The sequence below is a fragment of the Plasmodium coatneyi genome, chromosome 3 (genome assembly GCF_001680005.1).
Source record: "Plasmodium coatneyi strain Hackeri chromosome 3, complete sequence".
Lineage (NCBI taxonomy): Eukaryota > Apicomplexa > Aconoidasida > Haemosporida > Plasmodiidae > Plasmodium > Plasmodium coatneyi.
In genome coordinates this window covers 903367-916656 of record NC_033558.1, presented here as the reverse complement: position 1 = coordinate 916656, position 13290 = coordinate 903367, and the positions used below count along the sequence as shown (strand labels likewise).

At 42.7% G+C, this 13290-nt stretch overlaps 4 protein-coding genes across 4 annotated transcripts; 1 reads left to right on the top strand and 3 right to left on the bottom strand.

The window, feature by feature from the left end:
* Positions 1 to 35: 35 nt before the first annotated feature.
* On the bottom strand, positions 36 to 7754 carry PCOAH_00005810 (Uncharacterized protein; the record flags this gene model as incomplete). Its single annotated transcript, XM_020057392.1, has 8 exons — positions 36 to 158; positions 273 to 386; positions 592 to 6524; positions 6639 to 6684; positions 6932 to 7381; positions 7462 to 7487; positions 7607 to 7641; positions 7744 to 7754. 8 exons carry the CDS (start codon positions 7752 to 7754, stop codon positions 36 to 38), a joined length of 6738 nt encoding a protein of 2245 aa, XP_019912788.1.
* An 860-nt stretch (positions 7755 to 8614) lies between these two features.
* Positions 8615 to 9568, bottom strand: PCOAH_00005800 (Uncharacterized protein; the record flags this gene model as incomplete). The annotated part of the gene is made up of 1 exon (XM_020057391.1): positions 8615 to 9568. The coding sequence occupies one exon, from the start codon at positions 9566 to 9568 to the stop codon at positions 8615 to 8617; it is 954 nt and encodes a 317-aa protein (XP_019912819.1).
* Positions 9569 to 9994: 426 nt separating this feature from the next.
* Positions 9995 to 11528, top strand: PCOAH_00005790 (Methyltransferase; the record flags this gene model as incomplete). Its single annotated transcript, XM_020057390.1, has 3 exons — positions 9995 to 10042; positions 10439 to 10492; positions 10617 to 11528. 3 exons carry the CDS (start codon positions 9995 to 9997, stop codon positions 11526 to 11528), a joined length of 1014 nt encoding a protein of 337 aa, XP_019912910.1.
* A 418-nt stretch (positions 11529 to 11946) lies between these two features.
* Positions 11947 to 13040, bottom strand: PCOAH_00005780 (Peptidyl-tRNA hydrolase; the record flags this gene model as incomplete). The annotated part of the gene is made up of 5 exons (XM_020057389.1): positions 11947 to 11996; positions 12153 to 12204; positions 12312 to 12386; positions 12497 to 12675; positions 12818 to 13040. The coding sequence occupies 5 exons, from the start codon at positions 13038 to 13040 to the stop codon at positions 11947 to 11949; spliced, it is 579 nt and encodes a 192-aa protein (XP_019912884.1).
* Positions 13041 to 13290: the final 250 nt, after the last annotated feature.

Genomic DNA, 13290 nt, shown 5'->3' with positions numbered 1-13290 from the left:
CATAGTGCACTATGCTCTCCCCCTTTTCCGCCTGCCTACGCCACACGCGTGTTTTCACCCACATTACCATTCATCTCGTACAACTCGTCGTTTGAGCTCCCCGTTTCGAAGGCATACTTCTTGTTCTTACTCAGGGAGTAGGTTTTCAATTCTATGGGCTGCGAAAAGATGGGGAAGGGAAGGGGGTTCAAATAATGGAAAGGCAGATGTGCAGATGACGAAGGGGATGCCCCACGAGTGCCCGCCCTTTTAACGCGCGCGCTTGGTAGTACCGCCTCAAACGTCCTGCTGTAAATTCGTATGAGCTCCTTTTTGAGGAAGGACTTCTCCCGACGACAAGATACCACCAGTTTGAAGAATTGCTTCGTTTCGCTTTCGCACATGGCCTGAATGGAGTAAAAAAAAAAAAAAAAAAAAAAATGGGGGAAACGGCCAACGATGTGAGGGTCTCTCTCAAAGGACACGACCGCATGTGTTGATTCGAACATGTACTCGACACACATACTGCCCATGCGTGGCAAACCATGTGAACCTAATCAGTACGATCGTTACACCCCCGTACGCGCCTCTTCCACACACATATATACTTACGTCAATCTTCTTGAACGCGTCGGAGCTTAAGCCTATGCCGCTCGTGTGCGATGTGAAGTAGCATGGAAAAGTCTCCTTCCTCCAATTCTGTTCGATGGTCTTCCTATCACTGGACGAATAAATGGTCACCTGTATGTTGTAACTTGCCTTCATGTTAATTTTTTTAACATACGAACTGTGTAGAAAAACCGTGATGATATTTATTTTAATGGTTAAGAAATGGTCTATCTGTTTGGCCTTCTTCGCAGGCGCTTTGCGAAGGGTTGTTGCGATTTTTCCTGCATTTTTGTGGTTGTCTTTGTGTGCCTCCGTTGGTTGGTCACTTTTGTTGTCCCCTATTTGATCGATCTGCTCAACCACCCTCCTTTCCGACTGCGTTTCCTCCTCCTCGCCTGTAAAACTCGCTCCCACGTCTTCTCTCCCCCTGGAATCCATCCCTGGAGAACGCTCCACGTCCATGTCACTCAAGTAAATTTTTCGTTTCACTCGAACAACGTTTGTTAGCCTATAACTGAGACTGCTTTTGCTCGAGTGGACATGACTTGTTCGTCTTTTAAATTTCCTTTCGTCCTTCTCTTGTCTCAAGAGGTTATACCCAAAAGGGGTTGCTTTTGTTTCCTCATTTAAACGCAACGTGCACGATGTGTGTGCTGCCTTGATTTGCGCAAGTTTTAAGGCCTCCCTTTTTTCCACACCTCGTGTGAGGTCTGCTGCGGGTGTTCCTGCTGTTGTGGCGGCTGACCTTCGTGATGATGGTGCTTCCGATGATGACGCCGATGACGGTGGATAAACCCTCTTTTCTTCTTTTTTTTTTTCCTCCTCCTCAATAAACAATTTTCGCGGCCAAAGGACGGGGGGCTCCCCTCTGCCGCCCTCAATGTAACTCAGATTTGAGAACTGATCTGTTTCTGGTACTTCCTTCGCATTTGCGATTTTCCTGTTTGACATTTTTTTTTCATTTTCTTGTCTACTCATCGCAAAACGTTTGGACAACTGTCGCCCCACACTCTGGTTGCAAACAAGTGAAAGGTCTTTTTTTTTTTTTTTTTTCTTCTTCTTCTTCTTCTGCCCTTCAGTACCATCCGTTCCTTCACCTGGATTATTTCTTTTGAGATATTTTTTTTCAAGAAGAAATTCGAGGGTACTCTTGGAGCATTCAATATTCCTTAAATCGACATAGTTCGAATTCCTTGCCATCCCTTTTTCATTTTTTAAAACTGGTTTGTCCATTTGTCTCAGCGTCTTTTTGCGTGGAAACGAGCCCATTGCTCGGGGAGATGGTTTTCCCCTTCGATTGATAAGACTGCTTTTTCGGCGTCCAACCAGGTTCGTTGTCCTCTTCGCGTTATTCCCCTCGTGAGTGTCTTCCTTCCTAGGATCATTAAATATACGCCTCGTACCGTGGTGAGAGGCAGTCAACTTTATTTCACTTTTATTGCTCACACTTGGGGGGCTCCTCCTTTGATGAGACTTTAGAGGATCCCCCTCTTTTGCTTCCATTAGGGGGGAAATATTTTGCTCGACATTTTTCCCCAAATTGGTAAAACCATAATATTGGCCCTTCTCAATAAGCCCTTTTGCAGTCTTGGCCTTTTCGTTCTTACCCCTGGAAATTTTGTTCTCTGCTGATGGGCCCAAATCAGACTTTTGCTTCTTTTCCTTCTCATGTTTGCTCAAAAAATGTGATATGCTCCTCCCCCCTGTGAGAGAACTCTTGTGTCTAAAACTCATTTTCCCTGGGGATGCTACCTCAATGGACCTAAGTATTCTTCGAGGCGATCCTTCCTTGTTAAGTGTATCTGCTTCTTGTTCTAAAGCGCTTTCCTCCGATTCCTTCTTTCCCATCTTGCTACCCTTGGAAGGCTCGTAAAATCGATCTATCAAATTAGGGTGAAGCTTGTCAACCATCCCCTCACTTCTCCTACTGTTATAATTTCCTTTTTCTTCCTTTTCCCTTTTTCCATCCTTAGGTGGAGATCTTAACCCTTCCTCCTTTCTCCCCCCTGCATGCAGCGTTTTAGTTCCTTCCTCCTTTTCATTAGAGGTCGGCTTTTCTTCCCTTCGAGGAGGTTTCCCAGATGATCCTCCTCCATCCAAACTTTGGGGGCCATTCTCAACTGATTTGCGGTTTTGTTTATCCGTCTTAAAGCTCCTACGGGGGTTGTCACCATCCTGACTGTTCTTCCTCGCATATGAATCTTTAAACGTGTTGGAAGATCCTCTTTTTTTTTCTCCTTCCTTATCTTCTTTTTTTTCCACCGCGTCAGGCTGATCCTTTTGGGAACCATTATGCGCCTTAACCAGAGGGTCCAACACATCCCTCGGGGGGTCACTCACAAGTTTGATGTCTTCGTCTTTCTTACTTCCTCCCCTTTTGAAGCCATGCCCTGAGGAGCTTTTTAACTGTCTATACGAATCCGGTTCACCTTTTGGACGGTTCGAAATTTCTGGCGTAGCCACTTCTGGTTCTACCCCCGTTGGTAGAAGAAAACTTTTTCCAATAATCTTCCCCTCATTCTTATCATCTACAACATTTACGGTAGAACTTGATGAAGGAGAACCCCCTAGTGTGTCTCTTGAGTCCTCCCTTTTTTGTCCATCCTTTGGAAGAGGCTCCTCTGTTTTGTTACCTCCCCGTGTATTTCTCATTTGCTTAAGATAATCCTTAAAGTTACTTACATGATGTGCCTTTCCCCATTTAGCTGCTTTTCCCTTTGGATAATTCCCTTCCAATGAAGATTTTCTCGGGAGGGGGGATTTTTTAGACGTACCAATTTGGATTGCTCTTCCTTCGGGCCTTCCACCTACAGCAGGTACACCTTTCCTAAAGGAATATTTCAGAGAACCCTTTCCATCAAAATGGATAGCTACACCCTTGGGACCCCTTTTCACAAGAGCGTTTTTTCCGCCAGGCTGCTTTACCGATTTGGTACACACATTAACATTCCATTTGGCGAGAGGGGATTTCTTTACAAACTTATTAGCCTTGTTAGTTCCCTCCTTTTTCGGAACCCCTAAAAAAGCATCACCAAGCATGAGGCCTTTTCCGCCCATGTGGCTCCTTTCCTCATTAATGAGATTCTCCCGCTCATCATCGAAAAAGACACCTTCCCTTTCCTGACCCAACGCGGAGTGAATACTTAACACCTCATGTTGATAACCTTCCTTGGAACAACTCCACCCCATGTTAGGAAATGGAATAAACCTGTCTACCAGGTTATTGTCCCACCGTTCTGCACATTCCTCTCCATCTGAAGCACAAAAATCATATATCCTTTCTATCCTTGAAAACAGATTTTTTTCCTTTTCTACTGCTTTCTTCATCCCCATGGGATTTTTCACACCTGTCAACTCGACTTTATATTTTACGCTTACCTTTTCGCTCCCCTCCTTCCGCTCCTGCTGATGATGCAGATGCCCCTCCTCGTAGTTTCTTACTATTAGCATGGTCAGCGGCATGCTCCTTGGGGCGTCATCCAAATAGACCCTTTCCAACTTGTCCACACCCCCGTTTTTCCCCCTTTCTATGTCTGCCAGTTGTTGCTTCTTTTTGCATATCCCTGTTTTGTTTCCCCTTTTCCCTCTCCCCCCCTTTCGAACTCCCTTTTTATCCTTTTTTATGTCCTCCCCAATCAGTGTGTGGCTATTTTTGCTGCATTCCGCCTCTACATCCACGCACCTGAAGAAAAGGTTTAACATACTTTCTGCTTCACCGTCCCAGTTTTCCTTTTTCAATATTCTGCAAATTTGCCCCCGAATGTATTCGCGCCTTCTCAATTGTGTGTCGTCGCTATGTTCGCTCTCCACATTGCTAGTAGGGGGCTTACTGTGTAATAACTCATCTGGGATGGATTCCTCCCCCCTGGGCGTTGATTCTTGAAAGGGTAAATAGAGGTCATCGTTGCCGCTTCTGTTGCTGCTTTGGTTGCCGTTTTCCAGGACAGAGTCCCCCCTGGGGAGGTAGACCTCTCTTGCAAATTTTCCATCTTCATACATTTCGTCGCAAAATGGAAAGAGGTATTTGTCGTCATTCGGATCATGATGGTGCTCTTCCACCTCGCTGTAACCTGAGTAGTGATCACCCCAATCATATACCCCGCTCAGTCGAATAGATTTACTCCTTAAACTGGTGTATCTGCTCCTTCGAAGGTAGAAGTTATGCGCTCCATTCTTTGAAACTTCTTCTAGGGTTACATAGGAATTGTCCTCATTGGAACCTTCTCCTTTTCTGGCGTACTGATGATCCTCCTGTTTTCTCACAAGAACACTCTTAGACATCATGTCTTCACTGACACCATTTTTCAAATTCTCGTCTGCCATATTTGCATTAATCTCCCTACATTTGTCGCAAAAAATATATTCTCCTTTTTGGTCAAACTCTACTTTTTCACCAGAACGATGCTTTTCGCAAAATTTAAGTTTCTCTTCATCTCCTTCCCCTTTATAAAAATGAAAGCGCTTCATGGATAACGTTAGCATCTCCAAAGGTCTCCCTTCTAGTACCTCTTCGTCATTCCCTTTGCTACCATGTGTTCGATATCCCTCGGAATTTGGCCTCAAATGAGAACTGCTACTACTTTCATCCCTGTCAGATTTTGAGGACTCCACAGAGCTTACCTTACTCCCCTGATATTTCTCTACCTTCGTTTTATTTCCTCTACTGTTCACATAAGATAGGAACTGCTCACTCCCTTTCGGACGCGGCAATTTTCCCTTTCTTTTCTTCCTCTCCAGAATTTCCCCTTCTAAAGAGTCTCCCTCGAATATGCTACTGTTCGATTTATTTTCCCATTTTCCACGATCCACTTTTTTCTTTTCACGCGTGGAGTTATTTCCTCTCCCCTTATCGAAAGAATCCATAGAACATTTCTTCAGTTTTTCTTTATTTTTCCTTAATCGCTTTTTCTGGGACTCCCCCTTGTACACTGTCTTCTTCCTCGAATGCATGATAAACAACCTCCTTTTCTCTAGTCCATTACTCGAATCGGACGTTTCTCCTTCTTGAGCTATTTTTTCACTACTCTTTTGATTTATACTGGGCCGCTCTCTTCGCGAAAGAATTGTTGAACTTTTACAAATATGCTTCCTACTCATTTTGGAGTCCTTCTTAAGCTCGTTACTTAAGGACGCGTTCGTTTCACTACTGTCTAATTCTGCTCCGTCAGGTGGGAGATTCCCATTTTTTCTCTCTTCATTTAGGTTGGAACGACCTGATCTGCTAGAACCACCAATTTGAAGGCTCACATGACTCCTCTTCTCATCGCAGGGGGGTGTGTCTCTTGAGAGCTCACTGGCATCTCTTTCTAAGTGGTTATGGTTTTTATTTAAGTTTATCCTTCTAACTCCCCTTTTTTCTCTGTCAGCTTTGCCATTTTTAGCAACACCTCCTTTATCGATAATTTCTCGTAAGGCTTTACCCCCATTTGTGTATTTCGATTTATCAGCATCAGTGGGCTGGGAAGAAGCAGCTGCTTCTATCTTGCCATTCGCTAAATCGTCGCAACTTTCAAGTCCCTTGTTTCCCCTCTTTGCCTCTTTCGAATCTACATTAGGCTTATTACTCCCTTTGTGGGTACTCTTCCTTTCTCCTCCTTCTGAATCGCATTCTATGCCTCCACAACTTGGCAGGAACGATGCGAATTTCTTGTCTTGAGTGGCAGTGGGCTTATCTTCCAACTTTGTAAATGCATTCTCTAAAATTTCCTTCTTCCTTTTTATCATTCCATTTGAAAGGACAGATTTTGGAGTGACCCTCCCATGAGCATTATTTTTAGAGGCACCACTTCTCTGCATACATTTCTTATCACTGGTAAGTAGGGGGTGTTGCGTCTTTCCCCCTATATTATGGTTATGTTGCTTTCTCTGACCTCCCCATCCTGGCGCGACATGTTTTGCTCCCACGGGGGAGTTATCCAACACATTCTTCCCCACACCTGCTTGGAAAAATTGTGCACAATATGTAAATAATTTTACAAATAATGAAAAAAAAAAAAGGCATCATTTCAAATATGAGCGACGTATGCATTTTTAAGTAATTGCAGATGTACTTGGAGAGTTTTCACATCCACTGTGATCCTGGCTTAGCCCAAAATCCTGCAAAAAAAAAGATCCACGTTCTGAGCAGTTTGTGCGTTTCTACATGCATGTGTCTATCCTCACGGCGACACATTAACGCGTGGAATTGCCTATTGAAGCACCCGTTGGAAGAATATAATCACGTCTAAGCAGGATCACAGATACACATGCACGGCAGCAATATCTACACAGAATGCAGCACAACGGATTATTCCCTCCCAGTCGATAGGCGTCACCTGCTGCCGCTTCTTCTCAGATTACGTACCTCACATGGATAAGCTGATTGTCCACAATTGGGGCTCTCATCAAAATGTTCTAATTTTAGTACATTATAATAGTCGAGGAGATCATTATAGAACTTCCTCTTAATATTTTCATTGAAGAGTCTGATCTCTTCGTCGTTCCTAAATCCAGGGGAACACTCAAAATGTTCTTCATCATCAGAATTTTCCGAATCGTAATTCGCCTTTGCGGAAAATGTACACTTATTATGTCGTTCACTTTCCTCTGTGGTGCTTGCCACGTCTGACGAGAACCCATTCGAAAGGGTTAATGATTCGCATTCGAGGTAACTTTCACCATGTCGTACCTTGTTTGATACTCCCTTAAGGTCTATTTGTGGCGACTTTTCTATTTTTCCCCTCCCTGAGCGCAAGTTGCTAAGCGCTAAGTCAAAGACATCGTCAACGTACTTCTTCCTTTTGTCGTGGACGACCTACAAATAAAAATGCGAGTGGGCGTATCACCACTTCGGGGGGGAGGTAAAAAAAAAAACTGCTTTGAAAAGTTGCTCACCTTTGTGTTTCCTCTCCGCAGTATTCCTACGAGAAAAAGTGAAACGTGCAAATAAAATGCTTGACTCCAAAGCACGAATGTGGCGTGCTACCCAAATGTGCAAATAAAACGCTTTAATGAATTTGCTTTAAACGATTCGCTATACTTTTTAAGTTTTCAATTAGGAAGGGCGAGTCTTCACTGCAAAGCAAAAAAAAAAAAGAGGATATTTTTAAGGGGACAAATAAACAAGCGTGGCATTAATACATCAAAAAGGTTTGCACTCTTCGTCGCCCTGCTTACTCAGAAATCATGGTTAAGCTGTTTGTAGACGCGATTACGAGAACTGTTCTGATGATTATTCATCCGAAGGAGAAGATGTGAGTAAATCGTCCTTTATGTTAAGTGCAAGGATGAAAATAAAAATAGCAAAGAAAATATAAAGTAACATAAAATTAAAAAAAAATTAAAATAACATCCTACAGGGCAGTAAAACAACAAAATAGCTAGTAGCTAAAAAAAAAAAAAAGCACACACGCACAACTTAAGTGTGCCTAGAAAAAAAAAAATTATGAACGTTCAGAATGTATTAATAACATTGTTCAACATTTTGGCTAGCTGGAAAAAAAAAAAAAAAAAAAAGAACAATCCTCAAACAGTTTTATCCATTTCAAACTTTTGCCAATTACCGCATCGGCGGTGAGTGTTGCTATTTATTTCACTTGTCTAACTTTTTGCGAGAACAAACGGGGGAGATAACTAAAGAGGTCTATTTCATTGTATGTGCGGAAATACGCCCTCCATAGTTTTCTCTTTATGTGTGTGTAGGAACGGGTTTCTCCTTGGAATACCACCTTTTGTTGCTTCCCATCATTGTTCTTTTTACCGCGTAGCTACCGCGTCGATTGAACAGGAATGATCCGCCAATTAATATACTAGCGGCGCAATTTGCTGCGCGACTTTTTTTAAGGGTCAAGCGAAAATAAGAATGTTTCCATCACCGCTGTTTGGGTAAATTTGGTGACATGCACAAATGGTACTAAAAAAGGAAAAGCCAAATACGAAAAAAAAAAAAAAAAAAAAAAAAAGCATAACTGTGCACATTACGCCCAAATTGGGGCAAGCACAAATAAACATATAGGGAAGGACCTCCAAATGGGGCGCTTTGCCATTCTCACGACATATCGTACTGAATCATCTTTATCAGTTCCGGAACGGCCCTTTTAAACGGCTCCGATATGAGCATACATTTAAAAATGGTGTGTACTCGAGAAATGCAAACCATAATTACGTAGGCTATTTTTTTATAAGCAATGCAGGTGAGATAGTTGGATAAAATTCTCCCAACATAGTACAGCAGACGCATGTTAACTTTTATTTTCTTGTACAATTCTATCATTAAATATTCGTCACTCTCCTCTACAACATCAGCAAAAATGGACAGGACGTCATGTAACTTCTTCACATAATGGTTGCAGCTCTGGAAGAATTTTAACTTATGGTATGTGTTGTAGTTGCTGTTCATGTACCTCCTCAGAAATGTGTACTCGTTGAACAAATTGATTAATATATTTTTGAAGCTCTTTTTGTGTTTGACAATATAACTCCTTATGTCGATACATTTGGATATAATAGCCTCCGTTGGGTCTTTGCTAATTCCGTCTTTTTTTGTTGCCTTCCCTTTGACCTTTTTTGTACCCGCTGAGGAACCACAAAGTGATTCGTTTGAATCTTCTTTAATCTTGGGCTCGTCCGATAGGTTATTTTGGAAAGGCAAATTTTGTATCGCACCGTTTACCGTAACCTTTGAAGGGCATTCTTCCACGTATACCCCACAGGGTCCGGTGCGTATTTGGTGCGTTCCCGTCGGATGATAGAAGAGGTCAAACACGCTTGGGTGGCAAGTTCCCGGATCAGATGGTTGATCTGTTGGTTGATCTGTCTGCTTCGACATTTTGTTCCTCAAAAGTGTTCTTTTGCCCGCGGGTCCATCATACTTATGGATAAATCTGTGCAGTAATACCCACTTTCCTATTTCTTTCCGCACAATAAGGTCCATCTGGCTTTTTCCACCTATGCTGGAATGTTCTCCATTTCGCAGCTCGTTCGGGAGTCTCGCATCGGGCATTATACAATCCCCGGTTTCCCCTTTGCAATTTCTGCTCTCCTACCGGGTACGCTCTCCCTGTGGTGTTCCTTTGCCCCTATTTCCTTCACTGCTAGGTTATTTTATTTTATTTATTTACTTTTTTTCCTTTATTATGCTTCTCCACACTACTGTTGGGCATTTTTTTCTCCTACTTTCCCCTCTTCAGATGTTTTTTTAAAAAATTCCTGAGAAAGTAAAAAATAAATCTTCTTTTCTCCTTCGCAAGGAAGGTTGGTAAAATTGTGCCATGCTCCTGGGTTCACTCATCGCAATGTCGTCTCTTCACCAATCTTCACATATAATGTATGTTATGTTTTTCCGATTGTTGAAAAAACGGATGGCGTAAAACCACTGAAGTGGTTCAAATACATGTATAATGGGGCCTTTAAAAAATGAGACTTCAAAATGGTCGCCGTTTTGAAAGCGGTGCGGACAATTCCGAAATGCACGCGGGTTAAAGCGGGTGAACAAAAAAAAAAAAAAATTGCGCAAATACTACGCAAAAACACATCATTTTTTAACAGGGCGCCGCAGTCCGGAAAAGGCGTTGCAAAAAATCCAGAGTGTGGAACTCTGACCTGTTCTGTGCGCGTCGTGGCAATCCTACTGCATCCTCATCCAGAGGCAGTGTGAGAAGGTTAACATGTAACACATAGATTACTTCCACTGATATGTATATACTGTGGGCGCGTCACCCCCCTCTGAGTGCACTGCCATGTGGAAACACGACTTGTCACATCTGATAGGCGAAATGCGTCCACTGTAGGGCACACCTGTTGTGAATGTTATTTCCCGCCAATTGGCTCCCCCCGCTGGGTTCTTTCACCCATTCTGGGGTTGCATTCTCAGTTTAGTTCCAGGTCCAAAAGGAACGTCATGTTTACCTTCTCTTCGTTTAAAAAGGTTAGGCTGGGTTCGCACAGGATGTTGCCTGTGATGGGGGGCAGGTCTGCCTGCGTATTTACCCATGTGCAATCTACCGTGCTAGAAAAATTCCAATCATTCGTGCACCCTCTTTTCTTCGCAGGTCCTCGTCGGAGTGAGCGCCGCCAACGGGGGGGTCATAGCGGGCTGCTTTTACATCTACAAAAAGAACAGACCTGCAAACGACGACACATTAGGAGAACCGAGCGAAAGTTTCAGAATTAGAACCTTCGATGAGCTAGCCAAAAGTTACGACGAAAAAAATGACTTCATAGAAAAAGTCACCTCCATAAACAAATACAAAAAGAGGAACTTTCGAAAAGTAAAAGGAGTGGTCCTAGAAGTAGGGGCAGGGTCAGGAAGAAATTTCTCATTTTTAAAAAAAGTAGACACCTTAGTATGCGTGGAAAAAAGTGAAAAAATGTGTGAAGAAATGAAAAAAAAATTGGAAAAAATAAAACCATCATATCCTGTATATATCATAAATGATGACATAAAAAATGGACTCTTCCGTCCCAACGTTTTCGATTCAGTCATTTCGTCTTTCACCTTATGTTCGCTGGAGCATGTGGACAACAGCTTAGAGAAAGTCCACCAAGCATTGAAACCGGATGGAAAATTCTACCTAATCGAAAGAGGAATAATTTACAACAAAGTCATTCGATACGTTCTGAAAAAACTAAACCTATATCCTAATAAAAGAATTCCCTGGGAATTTGGCTATTATGAAAATAGGTGCCCCTTGGAAATTTTAAAAAAAAATAATTTCAACGTCATTTTTAAGTTAATAAAAAATGCAGGCAGTATATACATACTTACGGCCAAGAAGCAGGGAGGCTCTTCTCCCCATGTCAACGGGGGGAATGAAATTCAAAAGAGTGATAATCTCCAAAACGAAATGAACAACAAAAGTGGAATAGACCAAACGCGGGATAAGGGGCCGCCCATCGATATTAAGGATATATTATGTCATCAATTGGCAACCCCGATTTATTACTCATACAAAAATGGGTAATAAGCAACACTCCACATGAGCGTATCGACGTGTGTATGACGGAAAGAGGGAGTGAGGCATAAAAAAAAAAAAAAAAAAAAAAAAATTGCACACGCTTGTCCATGCACACCACTGATTAACTTTTTCGTCTCCTCTTCATTCAACTGAGCCAATATGCGAACAATTCGCAGGATCGAAAGAGGTCCTATTTGCGCTTTAGGGGCAACAAAAATGGAAGGGGGTGGGTCGTGAAAATGCAGACACAATACGTATGCATGTAAAAGTAACGTCAACTCCCGAACGACCATCTAATAAATGCGTGCCCGTCGCCGCCACCCCGTTTGGTGACATATCAAAATGGGTTAGTCCGCCAAAAGCACATTCTCCATGCGTAAAACACAACATCGCGTCATATAATATCCACAGTGGCAACAATTCCCTACAGCAGCTTCAGCTGCCCCGTTATCTTGTTAACAACTTCGTCCGGCACTGAGAAAAAAAAAAAAAAAAAAAAAAAAAAAAGTGGAAGAAGAAACCGTCTTCGAAGAGTAGGATAAAACGGGAACACCTCTCACGTGATCACACACGTAATTGTGCAGGAGAAAGATACGTTTATTTCATTTCTTTATTTTCTTTTTTTAATACCCGGTTCAATGGCGATGACCGTTTCCGTGTTCGGCTCGATTTGCGTTCGTCCCTGAAGCGAAGGGGGAAACAAAAAAAAAGCAGAGATGGGAAGGAAGTATTCACTCCACGCTACGCACAATTACACGTGTGAGCATAATAGGTTACACACTTCCCTACCGCGTCGATGATTATGGACGTTATGAGGTTTTCCATCTTGGCCTTTCTTTCAATTTCGTACATTTCGTCCAAGCTCTGAGGGTTGGGGGGGGCATAGAAAATATAAAAACAGGTTGCGTAAAACGCTAAACAAATGGCCTTTTAACAGAGCCAAATGGAAGAGCCACCCCTACAATGCGTATTACCGATATTTTTAGGACAATCTTTTTCTGTCCCGTCTTTTTCCAAAGGTCGAAGTAGGTGAGGGTGCCTTTACCACTTTCGCTTGCCTTCAGCTTGTTATTTCTTTTTAAAATTTTTTCGTAAACTGCTAGGCAGGCATGGCAACACTGGGAGCAGATCTTCCCTTTGTTCATTTTGATGTCTATGCGTTGTAAGGGGGGGGTAGAAAAATGGGTATAAGCAGAATGGGGGGTGCATCGGGGGTGTATTATCATCCCAAGGGGGTGAATTAATGGTTGCCTGCTCCGCACCACAAGTGCTACCAGATTTACGAAGGAACCTACCTGTCCTGACGCAGAACACCATTTTGCAGTCACTCGTGCAGATCAAGTCAAAATTCGCACATGCCTCCCTTATCCGCACGGCATTCTTCTTTATCCCGTTTATGTACTTGGTGAGAAGACCCATTACAAATCCACACAAAAAGGTAAGGAGCAAAAAGAAGATATCGTACCCATCATTTTTGACACTCCCCAAGTGACTGACGTTGCTTCCTGAGTTATTCATATGTTTGGAGTTTGGGGGGAAGTTTAGGTGGTGGTGGGGAGGATATATGCGTCAGGGAAGCAGGCACATCGGCATACATAATCGTACAGGTGAATTAATTTATTTTCCTTTTTTTTTTTGCCTCTCCTGAGATATTGATCCGGCTGGAGAAAGGTAAATGCTTTCCTCCAAGTGCAGCACGAATCAACCAGTTGTGCCCTTCGGTAAGCGTAACGGTCTTGGGAGATGTTGATCAAGCTGTTGTTAGCAC